General features: G+C 47.8%; 1 protein-coding gene across 1 annotated transcript in view; it reads right to left on the minus strand.

Moving 5' to 3' along the window:
- Positions 1 to 394: 394 nt before the first annotated feature.
- Positions 395 to 17,392, minus strand: part of LOC149362847 (uncharacterized) — a 35,845-nt gene continuing 18,847 nt past the window's right edge. Inside the window, exons 7-12 of the mRNA XM_089568394.1 lie at positions 13,624 to 13,742; positions 13,156 to 13,182; positions 10,242 to 10,409; positions 5,026 to 5,250; positions 3,689 to 4,085; positions 395 to 1,871 (exon numbers count right to left, since the gene is read on the minus strand). Coding sequence (XP_089424520.1) covers positions 3,786 to 4,085; positions 5,026 to 5,250; positions 10,242 to 10,409; positions 13,156 to 13,182; positions 13,624 to 13,742 — 839 coding nt within the window. The 3' untranslated portion in view covers positions 395 to 1,871; positions 3,689 to 3,785. The remainder of the gene's footprint in view (positions 1,872 to 3,688; positions 4,086 to 5,025; positions 5,251 to 10,241; positions 10,410 to 13,155; positions 13,183 to 13,623; positions 13,743 to 17,392) is intronic.

A 17,392-nucleotide genomic window follows, 5' to 3' on the forward strand; every position in this document is an offset into this window, starting at 1 on the left:
AACATTACCAATCTTCTATAATCAGGGAGTATTTGGACACTGGCACCCGCTCAAGCACAGTCATACGGGTACAAAGGAAAGCTGTACAGCTTCCACAGAAACGTGGAAAAATTCGTGCTGGTTAAGAGTTCGAACGCGGAGCCAGCGCTTCATCGTTGCAGTCTCTCTACCAACTGAGCTAACAGGGACTTTTTTTCTTCATTGCCTGTTTCGACAGGTTACAACAACAGGTAACAAACAGATTAAGTTCGGCATTCCATTCACAAAATCAGGAGCGGACAAGCGTTTCGCCAACAGCAGAAACTCAGAACCGTTTCAAGGAACATAACTGCTTCAGGGCTCTTGGACAACTAGGAGCCCACACTTGAGGACCTTTTGTCCTTTTATTAAAATACACTTCATCACCAAAAACACAGCGCCTTGTACACTTCATGCAGATTAAGCACATTTTCGTAGAAGTAATCGCTGACAAATCGCGCATCTTCATCGCAGTGTCTTGCATCCGTCCTGCTGCGCCAGATATACTGTGCAGGCCAAGAAGGAAGACGACATCGTATATATAAAGGTCCGGTTCAACGTCAAGGAATCCTGTCCCTAATAGCGTCGAGGGTGAGTCTTCTTTTATTCTGCGCTGGAAGACGTTCCAAACGAGCAGCGCATTCCAGCCATCAATAAAGACGTCTTCAACTGACTCTGGTTTGTGACACCACCAGCAGTCAGCTGAACATGGTAAGGCCTTCTCCTCCATCCACGTTTTACATAAAGAAAAACTTTTTTTTTAATAACTTCCTCATTGGCCTCCGCTGCACAAGGATCGGTACATTGCCTCGGGGCACACTGAGTCAACCAAATATTTCAGTAGTTGTTTATATGTGACATTTCAAAGGCATTCCACACTAAAGCAAGCATTCAGTAACAGGAAAGCAAACATCACTTCTTTCAAAATCAACTTGCACTGCATCGCAACCCGTCTACAGTGGAAACAACATAATTTGGCAAAGCCGAATAAAGCCGCTCTGAAGTCCGCAGGAAAGGGTCGCGCTGATCCCGCAGAAACACGAATTTTGGCCCTACTTGCCTTAGATACAAGTGCGGCAAGACAATACTCCTTTTCTATGCCAGCGTATCGAAAAAGATTATCACGCTTATTCCTCTCCATGAGGACTACCGAAGAAAAACTGTGTAGAGACTAGGAAACTTTTGAGTGCCAAGTCGAGAGCATGAAAAGACATGCAACAAATGCCACACTTTTGAAACCAAGAAAACATTGGATATGTATGCTCGCACAAAAAGACAGGTTCCTCTCGAAACATTTTTGTGTACGTGTCGACAATGCTCGAATTCTTTCGTTCCAAAAGTAATCTAGATTTCGATATCTGTAAAAACGGACATCCAGGCAAGTGAAAAGGACATGTGTCCATTTTGCACATGCATGAAACCTAGGGGCGGATGCCCAGTGATTAAGGTGAAGTTACTGCATCGCATAAATAATTTCTATGTAAAGCGATGAAGCAATATTAGAGTATATTTTCGAGGTAATCATTTTGTCCCTTCGAAAAATCGCGTATCACATCTTGCTAATGGTATGTACTATTACGTCATTCAAATGACCAATATTTTAAATCCGCTTGCACAATATGTACGCCACCAGGGCTTCCGCTGTGCACACACGCTGGTCTTAGAGTTCATCGTTTTCTCTCTCTATCTCACGGTATAAAATAGCAAAAAATGAAAAGATAAAAATAAAATAAAGAAGAAAGTTTGTTATGCAACGGGATGTCGCCGAGCCGGCTCAATTTGCAGACGCAGTCGCTCGCAGCGTCAAAGCGTCGGCTGGCCTAAGGAGAGTCGGCAGGTATTTTCACCAGCATCTGCAGGAAAAGAAGAAAACATTTGATTAGGTACACGGAGCGAAAAAAAAAGTCTCTGCCGGCGCATTTAATTTTTTGGAGAAAAGGATACTAGATTTTTTTTTTTACTGGCAGAAGAAAAATTCACTGGGTGGAATTTAGGCAGAAACGCGGAGCCGGGGAAAAGGCAGTTTTCAGAATTTGTTACAAGGCCTATATTTCATTTGAGTAATGAATAAATTAACGCTAAGACTTTATCCCAGACAAGCAGAAGAAAACAAGGTGAGCTAGTCCTCCTTCGTTTCAGCAGATCTTGAGAATGCATCAGAAGCGGAAGCAGCTCTCTCCTCATAGAGGGTATAAATGCTTTAGATTTAATCCTTTAATAAGTAAATAGTTCGATACAATATGTGCACAACTGAGCACTTGGCAAAGTGCCAGCCTTTTCTCAGACATCATTGGACACTTGTCCCCAATTCGGATCTTCCTATTTCTGCGTAGTAAAAATTGTCTACAAAGCGCCATGGCGCAAGCGAACCTTATGCTCCTCGCCAATGTGACATCAAGCTGCACTGAGCAGTGCTCAGCAGTTTTGCGAATTGCTCACTATTATTTTTGTCTAAAGATTTGTATGGGCAGCTTTCATAGATTTTGAAAAAAGAAACGGCATGGTGCGACGGAGCAGTAGGCCCATAAGATATTTATCTATTTCAATTATGCACATCATCGTTCCAACCTGAACCAAGATAGGAATGGCTACAAGCACCAAGTTCTGCTACAGTCGTGCCCCGTTAATACATAAGACTCGAATTATGGACATTTTTCCTCGGGAACAAACTCTCTGAATGTATTTCCGCCTCGTTAATATGAAAACTCGCTGTCCGGACAATGGACAGCGTGAAAATGCACGTAGTCCATTTGAATCCATGGATTTTTGTTCCATTAATACAGAAAATGATGCCGGCCTAAACTACAGTTCCGCCCCATGCATTATTTGCGCAGAACACCGCGAAACCACCACCACCAGCGGACACCAGTAGGAAGGTGCAGGTGCCGTATACATTAATGTCGTTTTTGTGCGTGTGCTTCGTTCTTTTATAGTTGCAAGGTGCCCGGACAACGCGAATTACTATTTCCCTCAATACATAAATGGCTGAGAAAAAAAATTCTCCCTGCGCGCAATACGCTCAAAAAGCACGTTCAGCGCATGCCAGCTAACTCAGTACGCAGAGTTTGAACACTAGTAGTAGAAGATGCTTCGCACCAAGAGGCGTCATCACGCGTCTATGGACCACCAGGAGCATGAAAAATTCTAAATATGGCGACCAGAATAATATACCTGGAGATTCCAAGACTGCGCGATGTCCACTTCACTTCCCGCCTCTATGCAGAGAAGAAGTCCCTAATCATAGAGCGTTTTGTTTTTCAGAATATTTGTCTTTCTTTCATGATTCATTGGTACCAACGACTCGCTTTATGGTATCTTTTGCTCAGGAACTAAAGCGTCCATATTAAGCATATAAAGGAGGCACGACTGTATACGAAGATTAATGCGCTGAGTTAACGCATAATCTGTCTGCGTAGAATACGCGCAGAATCTGGGAACGAGATGATTTTCCGGAAAGCAAATATCAATACGCATGCGCCAGCACTGAATTTTGCGCGAAACACTTTTTTTTTGTTCTTTGGTCATGTCGCTTTTTTATTTCCTCCGGTTTTATATTTCTCCCTTATTTTTTCCCCTTGTTTAAAACGTGGATTTGTAAGTTTTGGCGAAAAGGCTTCCGGCGCGCTGTTCGCTGTGCCTTTAAACAGACAAAGGCCGCGGCCGCACTCACCCGGACATCGTGCCGAGCAGAGACGACGGGGCAGTCGGGTCCCGACCGCGGGTTGCAGCCCACCACGTCGCCATCTTCGACGACGGATCCCGACCCGTTAACGGCGAGGTACCCCACAACGAGTGCCCCGTGGTGGCGAGCCCTGGCCGCCAGAAGCCACTTGCTGGGAGCCTCGTGACCAACGACGACGACTGCCGTCGCTGTGGCCCCGCCCCCGGCGCGTTGAACCAGCCAATGGGAGCGGGCGCCCAAGGACGGCGACAGAGGCTGCCAGCGGTATCGAGTGCCTCTGCTCTGTGCCAGGTACTCGAAGGCGGACGCCAGGCGGCAGCGGCCCTTGGCACGATCCGCCACGAGGCAGCCGCGGCCGTCGGCGAAGCACGGAAGCGTGTCGCCCCTGCAGAGGCAGCAAACACTCTTTAATGCGAGAGCATCATGTGGCAACAGCTGTTCTGCTTCGGCGTCTGTGTGAAGCGTCCACCGGCCAACCTTGGCAGGTGGCGTTTGAGGGGAGTTTCCGCTCTGCACCTACCACCATCCTCCTGCCATAAGACCGGCTAGAACGAAACAGCGGCTACAATGAAGCACCGGCGAAGGACACTTCAGTGACATGTGATATAGATTGTGTTCTTGTAATGTCAGTGGCTTAGGGAAGTTAAGAGTAGCGGTAGTGGCCGTAGTGGTACAGCTCAAGCTGTATCCACCTTTTGTTCACTCGCGACAACTAGGATGACGGCAGAGAAAAGTACTGCTGTCACCGCGTCTGCCTTGGCGAACAGACCATGCTCACCTCTATCCATCAGGACATGCGGCATTCGTCGTGGCCGTGAGGTTGCGTACTCCTGTCACGCGACAAATTTCCGCGTTCGAATACGACCCATTGTGGTGTTTTTTATTTGTTTCTGTAACGCACGAGGACCACAGGGACCGCTTAAATCGCTCACTGTGGCCAACAGTGCTAGCGCACAAAAACAGGCAAGGGACGAGGAAGGAAGAAAAGACAAGGATGTCCCAACTAGTTTCACTCCTTTTTGTTCTGGAGGTGAAATCTACTTCGCATGACTGGAACTTAATAACATAGTGGAGCAGTACCTTTCAGTACTCCTCGCAAAGTGATGTCTCTTCATCACTGGTGCACAAATCCTCACATGGATACATGGATGATCGCCGAGAAGACCAACTAGTCTTTATCCATGGCATATGACATCTTCACAAGAGGAAGTGGATATATGATGACAGTAATTCATAGCCTCTCTACACCCACACATGGCTACGAAAAACACACTCATAAGCGTCCAGTGTTAGTCTCAGCGGAGGAATTTCTAAACCGCCCGTGCCTGGTCACCGTGCGGCCCACGATCTGCCCGACAGCCTCGTCCGCTCCGATCCTCGCGGGCCACAGAGGTGCACTGCGAGGCAGCACTGCGGGCAGCCATCGCTCGACGGGGAAGGCGTCCAGCCGTTTGCTCAGCACCTGCAGCGACCGCGACGGAGGCCTCAACACGCCGTCCGGGCCGGACAGCACCCGCCGCGCTGAAGACAGCAGACCGCCGGACGGGAGGCTGTGCGGCGACGTGAGGATGATGATGTAACCGCCGCCAACGCAATTCACATGTACCGTCGTGCGATACAGTTTGACATGCGTATTAAGCAGCCCTTTAGCTTTATTGTGAGCCCTTTCATAGCCTCGAACAGTTTCAGGTGTACCAGTCCTCAATAGACTGCGACACACGAGATGTGTACGAAACAAAATGTATTCCTTTTCCTTTGTGAGATTGCGTCAATTTCTCACGTGGCCACCCTACACGCTATGATTTTTATTCAACGCTGACAACTGCACAGCCCGTTTGTTCTCCAGTGGAGAAAAGTGCACAGATGTAGGCTTAGGAAAGCCGCGATTGCCCCATCATTTTGACTTTATGAACCTCATTACACTGTTTTTTGCCACGTCTAAGGAGGCCTACATTTCTTTAACATTTAACTGGTCCCGTGCTGCTCAAGGATGTCTCTCTTATGTATGCTTCATTTTTTAATCTCATCTTAGGCGTTCTACAATCTGTTTTCGGTTGTTTATCGTTCAATCGTCGCTGCTATTTTTCGGTGAACTTTTATGTCCTCGCCGGTTTGACACGTTTCTAATGTTCCAAAATGGACCAGCATACCCAAGTAAGTACTCTGGAAACTTTTTACTGACAATATTCTTTCCTTCTTGCATTGCACTGTGTTTATTTTTATTGCACAATTATTTGCGCTGCCGTCAGAATCCTGGCTCTTCAAGAGACGCACCCTTCGTCTTCGTACTTGAGCTGCCTGGCGAAGAAGGTGACGTCACCCAAGGCGGCGGGGTCTGCCCTGACTGCGTTGTCCGGAACACTGGCGTGTACACCTACCGGCAGCCAGGCGAGCACCAGTCCCTCGGTCTCCAGGAGGTACTGGAAGTAGCCGCTGTGCACCAGGCCGGAGCTCAGGCTGGACACGCACGTCGGCCTGGTGACGCAACAGTCAGTTTGTTATTATTCGCAATGCTAAAAAAGGCCCTCAATCCCGCCGGAGGTATTCAGGGTGTACCGGGTGAGTTAGCTAAGAAAGGGGGCAGCACATGCACAGAAAATAGGCGCGTGCTGTCTGCCCGTGTCTGGGTCGATGGGCACACTTTCAGCACTACACAAGAGGTTAGCTGTATCACCGTATTCCGGCGTACAGCCCAGCCTTCCATCCATACTGGAGTGATAGGTGACATTCACGGTAGGGACTTTCGAACATCGTCCGCTCGCAAGCAGAAAAGTGAGTCGAGTTCCCCCAGAGAACAGACGTGCGTTTGTTGCATACTCAGGTGCATCTCTCAGTGACAGCTGCGTATGTGATTTTGTCGCGCGCAGAAAATTTACATCGCTCTCACTCAACAACAACTCCAAAAACTATCGTATGCTCTCAACACTCTCACTCAACAACAACAACCCCAAAGACTATCGTATGCTCTCAACACTCTCACTCAACAACAGCAACCCCAAAGACTATCGTATGCTCTCAACACTCCTTACAAAGCATCCCTTCATCTTACCATTCCCACCTTGCCTCACCAGAATCAGCGCCTCGATGGGACAATTGCACAAAGATAGGCATGTTGCTTGCCTGCCTGACTCCCGACAGGGCCGATGGATCTTAAAACGGGAAGATGTGCCTCCCGTTTCAGAAGAAGCAGTGAAAGCGAACAAAAACTAATGGAAATAACGTTAAGGGCGCCACTATCCAGTTCGCTTCATGCTTTCGTGGAGGCGAGCGCTGCTGCTTCAACCGCACCGAGAAGGCATCGATAAGTAAAGGTGATCGACACGCATTGGACAAAAATGTTAAGATAAAAACCGCACAGGACGCGAGGTTAGAGGAAGGATTTACTGATGTTATCCATCCAATGCTACCCACAAAGGAAAAATGGAGAGGTTCTTTTGCTGAATCAGTCGCCAGCAACGTTGGTCGTCCCTGCACTGTCTACAGAATATACGCGAAGGGACGATACCGTCAAAATTCGCGGCTGTAAACTTCTCTGGGTGAGTGAAATAGGCGAGTGAGAGGCAGTTTTCTCTGAACTTATGTGGATTTTCGTAAGTGGAATAACTTGTTTTCACGCTCCGTTTCAGTAATTCTTTTTGAGGAAGCATCAGGAATCCAACCAGGTAATTCCGGTGTGGGAAAAACATTGCAGCCATGGAGGAAGGGAAGAAGTCAGGAGAGGCGGCTCCGTCACAATTTTTGAAGCCCGATCGGAAGGCTCTCCCCCCCCCCCCCCCCACACACACACACACACATACTTGGCCGTCGTCTCAGCGTGCTTGTGCATCCGCAGCCGACGACGCCGCTGCGCCCAGCGTTACCATTGGCTCCACCCTCTGCCAATGACTCCCAGTAGTGCCTTGCAAAGTCACGTGACTTCCGGCGCACTTTTCGGTTAGAAGCTCGGACAGCAAGGGCCTCCATGGTCCTCCATGGTCGCAGTGCTCTTTAACCTTCCTCTTTCGGGACAGACCCAAAGTTGACGCAAAGCTCATAAAATACTCCCGGTACAGAGATAAAAATTTCTTAAAGCAGCACAGAAGAGCGAAGCGCTTAGTCCGTTGCGCAGTCTCGGCAGCTTACTTGGCCTTCCGAGTCACTAAGCACGGCGTCTAGGCGTCTCCCCGGTCGGCGCGGCCCGCGTAGTACAGCGAGCGGCCGTCGAAGCCAGCGGCCACCGACGACCGAGGGTGGTGAGCGTCGGCGACCGTCAGCCAGTGCACTGCGAGGAGCGGAGACACGTGCAGCGCTGTTGACTTTTCACGAATGCGTTGGCTGGGGTTAGCTATTTACAAAACGTGGGCGCTACAGCGCCTGGCTGCCAGCGCCACCAGCGGCAGCGACAAAACCGTGCATGGCCGCACATTTTACGCACCGACTACGTCATACAAATATACCAGCCCTGTAATGCAGCATTTAGTCGAAGTTACAAGGCGTGCGTGTTTCTTTTTAAAGTCGTAGGTTGTCCGTCGCGTCATTTTTATTTCTTCTCGCTTTTTGGAGAAAAAGTGAGCAACCGCAAACTTTCTACAGCCCTTCAAAATAGTTAAATGGTAGGTTAGTTCCTATAGCCGCGCATCCTGGGACGCTCTCTCTGCATACGCCCTGCGAGCCTGCTCCGACAGGGCTGCGTATTATTTGTATATTTAATTTAATAAAAAACAAAACTAGCTCCCTCATTGAGGAATGGAAGGAAGCCAACGAAGTCCCAATTCACAAAGGTCGTTCACTGAATAGTCCTGTAAAGTACAGGCCTATCTTCCTTACTTGCATGTACTGTATAATAATGGAACACATCATTTAAAGTTCTGTGATCAAATACTTTGCATGGAGTAAATTCTTCACAGCATCGCAACAAGCTTTTCGGGCTGGCCATTCATGGACAATGCAATTAGCTCAATTCACTCATGATCTGTCGTCTGTACTCGACAGCCTGCAGCAGGTTGAGTGCGCATCCTTGGACTTCAAAAAGGCCTTCGACACACTTCCCCATCTCCTGTTACTTCATAAGCTATCGTTTCTTGGTGCAACAAGCAAAGTGTTTCAAAAGATTAAAAATTATCTTGAAGGGCGCAAGCAACAAGTCGGGGAACGGCCACTTTTCAGACATAGAAGTAGTCACTTCTGGTGTTCCGTAGGGACTTGTGTTAGGGCCTCTTCTGTTCTTAATTTATGTCAGTGATGTAGTGAAGAATTTTAATTGCCAGGTGCGGTTGTGCGCGGATGGCTGCGTTTTGTATCATTCAGTTAAAGTCCCATATGACACAGATGATCTCCAGCAAAACATGGAGCGCATTAAGCGCTGGTCTGAAATCTGGAACATGAGTTTGAATGCTGCAAAATACTGCTGGGTCTCCATTACGCGAAGGCGTACTCCTACTGTGTCGGATTATCTATTAAACAACCAGCTTTTACCTGAAACGACAGATTACAAATGTATCTGTGTTTATATTTCGGCTGACCTGACCCGGAGAAAACAGGTTGAATACATTTCTACAATGGTCTCACGAATGTTAAACATTTAACAAAGAAATTTCCAGAATGCTCCTCGGAAAGTTAAGCAAATTTTATATTTCACTTATACCAGGCCAATTATGATGTATGCATCTGCAGTTTGGAATCGTCGTGTTGGAACCGATTGTGATATGCTGAAAGCGTTAAAAATCGTGCAGAACGTTTGTTACTAACAAGTATTGTTTTAATATTTTCAGTAGCTATATCAAACTGTAGCTTAATATGGACTCACTAGAAGAGCGCTGGTTGGGAACTAGGTTCGAATTTCTCTGCCGCATCTATTCCAATAAAACCGGTATTAATCCTAAAGCTGATTTCCTGCCACCGCATTTCTTATCCACAAGGTGCGACCACGGGTGGAATATACCCGAGACAGAATGCCGGGCTGATGTTTTCGAGCACTCCTTCTTCCCGCATACCATCAATGAATGGAACAAGCTGCCCCAGCATGTTGTTGAATGCCAGTCCGAAGCTTAGTTGTCAGCGCTGCTATCGGACTTGTGACATGCTCAGTTGCTGTTTCCCGCTTTTTCTCTTTTCGTGACAGAACTTCGGCGAGTGTGAATTCGCAGTTGAGTGTTTTTTTCCAGCCATGCATTGTATCTTGTACAAATGTTTCGGGTGTGCCGTATATTCGACTTGTGCGTGTATGCATCCACCCTACAATTATGCCTTCAGGGTGCAGCAGAAAACGTAAATAAATAAATATGATGCTGTATGCTCCGTACGGGCGAAGTTTAGCCAATGCGTCACCCGATTATTCGCCGACCGACTGAGGGTACCTCAACAATGTGTTGAAGATATGCATAAATAAAACATACCGCAAAAAGCACACACATGTAGTGCAGCGTGATTCATCACTGCGTTGGCAGGCGCTATTCACTGCTCCCCCAGCAAGCGCAAAGAGAAAACTACGCGGATCCTCCTCCTCAGGCGCTGGAAGGCACTGAGAGGCACCATTGACCTCTAGAGATACTTGATCACGTACATTTAACGGGAATTTCCGGCTCCTCTTCTGTCGCATTCGTATCGTCCCACCAGTTGTCCGCCTCGCCGAAGATTTCCCCGCGCAACACTTGGCTGGTATTGAAGGTCGGCAGAAGCTCCGACAGGTTGCCTGTCTCGTAACTCTCATGACGCAGGGGCTCTTGGTAGGCTGCAAAAGAATAATGGTTTGGTTTGGTTTATGGGGTTTAACGTCCCAAAGCGACTAAGGCTATGAGAGACGCCGTAGTGGAGGGCTCCGGAAATTTCGACCACCTGGGGTTCTTGGAATTGACCTTGCTGCTCGCACGCGCAAGTGCACAAGTGCGCGTACTGATTGTGTGATGCAACACAGAAATTTTGTTAATTTGGAAACTATTGGACACGAAGGTGCTAAAACTCTCAAGCGGCTCACAGCAAGCCGCGTGAGATGCGAACTTACTTGTTCAATCCATCCTAGTCGTCATCTGTTCCGCAATTATAACATCTAAAAATTAATTTAAGCGCATCTATCTAATTAAAGATGTTTGCACCTCATCAGTTTTCCTACATCGCACTGACTGCGGCCCCTTTGGTTTGTGTCTCGGGTGGAGCAGTCTTAGACGGTGCCATTAGAAGAAGGTATAATATTTGGTCGCTTCTGTACCTGTCTTGGCGCATGATAGCCTTAGTTGCTTATGCGCCATTAAACTCAACTCAAGCTTCTGTACCTGTCATCAATATGAACATCACAAGCTCCCTACCTGTACATACGTTACAGTGTAAATAGTATATCTGTATACTGGGCCTCTCTCCCCTCTAGCCTTTCTGCCTGTCCCCTCAACTCTTTCATTTCATGCCTCCAGTCTGCCTGCTATCCCTTTATTGCTTCCCGTAGCGATGGCGGATGCCGGGGCTAGTAAAAGTATCTTCCTTCCCTTTATTATTATTTTTTAAACAAACCCCTACAACTACTACTGCCATCATACTTCGCGTGGCACAAAGTACACGCATCACTTCAGTAATGTCCAGGTTGTTGTTGAGTCTCTGTAGAGGGCCCTTGAAACAATGACGACGGAAGCGTATACTTTCAGATACTTACGTTTATATATACCAAATATATACAGTATCCTACAAATATTTGCAACTAAAGGGTAGTGAGTCCACTGAGCACATAGTAACTGAGACCGCTCGGGTTTCAGACTCCTGAGGAGGGCGTTGCTTCAGCCCGCACTGGCGTTCGAAGCTCGCGCGTCGGCCTTCGTGGGGCGCCCTGCTGCCTCCTTAATATGCTGATCTTCAGCTAGGCCATCGACACGCTGGAATCTGACAGCGCGGACAGTCCTCCGGAGGCAGTGGGCTTCAAGGTAGGCTATGTGTGCTGGAAGGGTGGGCGACGGTGAACAAAAGACTTCGGTATAAAAAGGAAAACGTGCCGTGTCGATTTAACTTTGGGAACACCTGAATTAGGCCGCTGATAAGTTGGGACGGGGATCGAAAGAGGAGGCGTCACGCCATGAGCAACAAGCTATGTGTTCTCGCCCGCTTGGGTCCGCTTGGAGGTTCCCGCTCCATTTTGTGTCACTATAATCTACGGCTACAAGGAGAACCGCTCCTCCCAACAGGATTTGTCCTTCGCGCCCAATCACTCATATATCTGAGAATTTAAAAAAATAAATAAACAAACACAGAGCAAATCAAATCAATATAAGCAAATCAAAGTTTTGACTCATTTAGGAGCTGCGGCAATTCGAACACCATTTCTTTGATTCCACGCTTACCTCTGTACAAGTCATGGATAGAGATGTGAAGGCCTGAAAAAAACACTGCAATTTTGGAAAAAAAAAAAGTGGTTTCTTTCGTTTTTTTCAGACGAGGAAAAATGGAAAGAAACATCGAAAATTTCACAATGCAATTTCAAGGTTTCATGATGGCTTGCTTTTAGTTTAGATTTTGTTTTTGCTTCGAAAACCATTACAGCGTGCATCGTTGAACGATTGGAGAGCAGTCGTCATCGCTGTTGCCAGGTGGTGCTTTTAAATTGTTCGTGCTGCGAGTACGCGGGTTGAAGGCCAAGTCACATATAAGATCCAGGCTCGACTTAAAAGCATACTAATACTTGAACTCACGGCTAAAGTAGAATAAAATGGCTGCAAATTCTACAGCGCTACACACATGTCATAAATAACATAGGCTGCTGTGCACGTAAGCGGTTTTAGCCAAAATACAAGCCTAGCTTCTTGATTTCCAACGCAGCAGAGTACAGGACATCTGCAGGAATTTGGTCCAGGACAGGGGTATTCAGCGAAGTATGTGGCCCCATCTAGCTGGTGGCAAGACCTTTGCACAAACCAGCCGCTAACTTGTCTGGCTTGCCGACTGCTGCAGATATCACCATCATCCGCCAGCTGCGAACGAAACTGGTCCCGTTTCGGAAACGTCCATACAAGGATTCGCAACAGGCTTTCAGGGGAACGCGTTCAAAAGCTTGTGTATGTGCAGTCGAACCCAGCTGTGGACGCAGCTGCTGCGCGTAGTGCCGCATCCAGCTACAGTGATTCTGAGTCCGATATAGAATGACTTATAGATCAGTTTTCATGTTCCCTCTTTTGGTGCAATATAACAAGAAGTTCATTCCACAAATATGATATTTATATCTCCATATTCGCCTGAAGTGCAAATCATTATTTATCTTCTCGGTGCAATAGAACAAGAAGTTCGTTTCACAATATGACATCTATAACTGCATATTCGACTGAACTTCGTAGCATTATTATTGATCGTTGTGCTGTTGCAAATAAATCTGTTCTTTTCACGTTTTGCAAAATTTTCAATTTTTGATGAAAAAAACCCTGAAAAAAAGGGTTTTTTCATGCCATTCAAAATTTCTTGAAATTTTACATCTCTAGTCATGGAATAAACATACTGAATGCACTCACCTCGTAGTGCCAAGAAAGGTGGGTTTTCTGCAGGAATTTGAAAAGAAATACAATTAGGGGAACAATAATTGGTAGTTCCTTAGATCTACTAACTTAAATAGGTAAATTTATCATTCGAGGTTCTTCGGAAGACGATTAGAGTGAAATAGGTTAAAAAAGCCATAAAAAAAACCGGGCCAGGATAATAGGACGAGTTCATTCCACTTTAGTTTTTGTTCTTTTCAAATTTCGTCGTCAGCCTAAGAGTCAACCCCACCCCCGCGTGTGACACGCTTGTTAACGGACAACAGTATGAACCATTAAACGCTTTCACCTTACTAATGAGATAAAGAATCGGCGCTCTGAAATTCATATTCCCTTAAGATTTCATAGCTGTGACTTCATTAATTGAAAAATATTTTCTAAGACCAGTGTCCCCAGTTAAGGACAATGCAAGGCAATCACAGATGAGTCGGCGCGTCCACTCACTGATGCCTTCGAGGACGAAGAAGACGGCGGTGACCACGATGGCGGGACACACGAGCAGTCCGCAGATGGTGTTGATGAAGCTGTTGCAGTTGCGGGACAGCGCCGCGTCGCCGGGGTCCCTGCACACAGGCGGTGGCAGCTTCACGTTATAGTGCATCCCTGGACGCCTTCCAGGTGGGTGTACGACGTGCGGAAGGTGCGTGGGTGAAGTCAGTAATAAAGAGAGGAGCAGGCGAGATTTTGGGTATTAGAAGCGAGGCAAGAGCGATGAACCGCGTACAGCATAGGCAGGAGGTCACTGATCAGCGGTAGGAAGAATGAGCCGCGAACATTCAAGGGAAAGGATGTGCGCACGCAGATGCGCCTTGGTTGCGGCATTTTAGCCCACGTTCTCTCTTGCGCAGTGTTTGTTTCGCGAAGGCTTAAACAGTTGCATTGTGTCTCTGAATGCCCACAAAGCACATACTTTTTTGCAGGTACCCTGCAAGTAGTACAGAACGCCATTAGAAAACGGGAAAGACACGGCAAGATTTTGCACAAAACTCTGGCTATGCTTGCTGCTGTGGTTGTTACGCTGTCGAACCGATGCAAGATGTCAATTATAAAGAAGTTACTTGACTTGAGTTGGAGAAAATAATAAAATTGATGTGCTTTTTTAAGTTCTGCAGTGGAGCATACGCTATTAACGCTATAGTCCCCCCCCCCCTCCCTTCCCTATTCCTCCTGCAACGTCCCACAACAGCACAGATTCTTTGTGACCGAAATAGTTCGCTCCAAGCTACTCTCCGTTTCGAGATTATTTCGCATGCGTCGAATAAGGACAAGTTCCCGTCTTTCGGTGTCTGGCGAAAGTTGTCCGCATTGCTCAGGCGCACATACATGTTGCGATCACGAGGAAGGGCGAACAACTTTGAGCTTGGAAATCAACAGCAGCTCACATGGTCGCCAACTCCCCATGGCAGTCAAAATTCCTGGAAGCTGGCCGCATACCAATACACACAAGCGCCAAAGTAGGCTCACACATGAAAAGGCTCGCCTCGGCCTGTCTGTGCAAGGATCCGCCAGTAATGAACGCTCGTCTCAAGTGCTGCTCGCAAAGGGTTTGCTGTGTCCCCCCTGTTTTGCTGATTAGTATCGAGAACATCCGGGTTTGTGTTCGCGTCAGCAACGTCTAGAGATTTCAGACAGTTCGTGCCTTCTAACAGAATTTTATTCCGCACGCAGTCAACCCCTGAAACACAATATCACGTGCACTCAGCGCGTAAATAGAACGAAACACTGTCATGCGAATTTTCGCTTGATGGCATGCTTACCAGTCGGCTGAAAGAGCAACAAGACGGATAGGGGCCGATTGTAAAGAGAGGACCTCAAAAAAATGGTGCGTTTAATTATTCCTTTAATGTAGACGACTTCGGCTTCATCTACAAAGCTACAAAAGTGGCTTTTGTACAGCGCTCGCCGCATCGGCGCTACAGCGGCATCTTGATTTAGCAAAACTTTCACGAAACTGTTGGCCTGTAGTAATCCGCTTTCTTCCATCTCCAGGTGTTCCATTTGGAGCTGGACCGTTGTTAGAGAACTTCCTCAACCAAGCTGCATGCCCCGATCACACGATGGCGGAATAGCTGACACTTGTAGATTTATGCAGAAATTAAGATTTTTCAGCCACTACAGTTTTCTACCTCTAGTATATATAAGTACATATTAAATTGATCATGAGGACATGAAAGACGCAGCAACTGTCCTAATCTCGGTGGGCACCTCAACCCGGCCAAATATTTTCTTTCTTCGTGACTCATGGGTTGACGGTATATGGTCTGCGAACTTCTGCGTTTAATTTCCGTCTGGTCAGATTTTTCCTCTTAATATCAGTCGCACGTCGACGGGCCAGCTGGTCAATAATTTCACATACCATGAGATAAGCCTGCGTTGGACGATTGCCTTCAAGGTATTACATCAATACTCAGGCCAAATAACTGCAATGCATATGTAGTGAATCGATTGAAAGCATTCGGTTCAGCATTACCGACTATCATCCTCCCGAGTTTAAGAGCTTCCTGAGAGAGAGAGAGGAGGGTCAGGAGGTCCTATTAGAGAGGTGGAGGAGCTCCGTAATTTGGGCCTTTTCATTCACCACAGACTAAGACCGGACTCCACTATTGTGAAACTCAAGAGAGTAGGCGAACAGGTAGAGCGCGTGATCCGTCGCGTTTCCAACAAGCGGGGTGGTCTGCGGGACAGGGACGCGCTTCGGCTCGTCTATGCCTTCGTGACTAGCCGGATCCTCTACGCCGTGCCATATCTCCGCTCTACTAAGCAAGACGAGGCGCGAATAGACGCCATCATCCGCAAGGCAACTGCGAGCCCTGGCTAGGTGGCTACCTCTAATGCCAAACTCAAGGCATTGGGGGTGCTAAACTCCTACCAGGAGCTGCGGGAGGCCCACCTCGTGAACCAATACACGCGGCTCATGCAGACGGCCCCTGGGCGCCGCCTGCTAAACCGCTTACACATCCAACACGACTGCACTCCTGAGGAGGCGGAGCGTATCCCAGTACTGTGGTGCCATATGCTCTGGGTCTCCCCGCTCCCGCGTAACATGGACACCGACATGCACGAAAACAGACGACAAGCGCGGGCTCGGGCTCTTGAGAGACAACACGGCTCTCGACCCGGTGTATATTATGTAGACGTAACAGAGCCATCGCCCACGGGATTTTACACGGCCGCTGTCGTTCACCAGGAAATGCACGTTGATGGACTCTCCTTTCGAGCCCCGAATTCAATACGAGCCGAGGAACTAGCGATAGCGCTTGCTGCCGCCCACACCAATTCTAGAATCATCATTACGGACTCCCGAAAAGCATGTGATCATTACTTGGCAGGGGAGATCTCCCCTTAGCTGCTTGCATTCTAAGACGGACTGCCACTGATCCAACACCGAAAAGAATCATTTGGGCTCCTGGCCACCAGGGATTACGAGGTAATGAGGCCGCTGGCGAGGCTGCCCGAGCGCTTATTCACCGGGCTCCTCATCCCAGCTCTTCTGGCTCGGAGACTAACTAGCCGCTGCTGCGATTCAGGGAAATAATAACGCATTATAGCGACAACCACCGCCTTTTCGCGGCGCCTGCAAAGGGGCTGAGTAAGACGGAGGAGCGAACTTTAAGGCGCCTGCAGATAGGTGCTCTACTCTGTCCTGCAATCATAAAACATTACGATCCTAACACGGATGATGATGCCCTCACTGTGGGGAGACCTGTAATATCTTCCACATGGTGTGGGCATGTACTCAAAATCCCCACCTCCCCCCTTCCCCTACCCCTTTCAGAGAGGCATGGGAGACTGCCCTCCTCAACTGCTCCTCGCTTGAGTACCAAAGGGCTCTGGTGAAACGGGCAAGAGACGGGGCCTTGTCATGCGGTGTCCCGGACTAGGGACGCCGACCAAGTAGCGGGGCCACTCTGTGGCTCCCATAGTCTATCTCATCAATTAAAAGATTTCACCACCACCACCACCACCTTCCTGAGAATTTAGAAAGTATAAGACCTGACTGGAATGCAAGAGCGGCACAACTGAGCAAAAATTAGGAGCCCTACCTGCCTGCAGCCCTGAAAAAAACCCTCATTTGATTCTAGTCATAAAGTGAAAAAATCTCACAGTCTTCGTTCCTATTTCCTCACGCATTTAAACCGAAGTTCTTTTAGCCCATATACCACACCGCTTTTTCCAGCGAAGACCAGGAGAACATTTCTTGATTTTATTTCTT

This window comes from Amblyomma mixtum, chromosome 2, assembly GCF_055824585.1.
Source record: "Amblyomma mixtum isolate Tamu chromosome 2, ASM5582458v1, whole genome shotgun sequence".
Taxonomy (NCBI): domain Eukaryota; kingdom Metazoa; phylum Arthropoda; class Arachnida; order Ixodida; family Ixodidae; genus Amblyomma; species Amblyomma mixtum.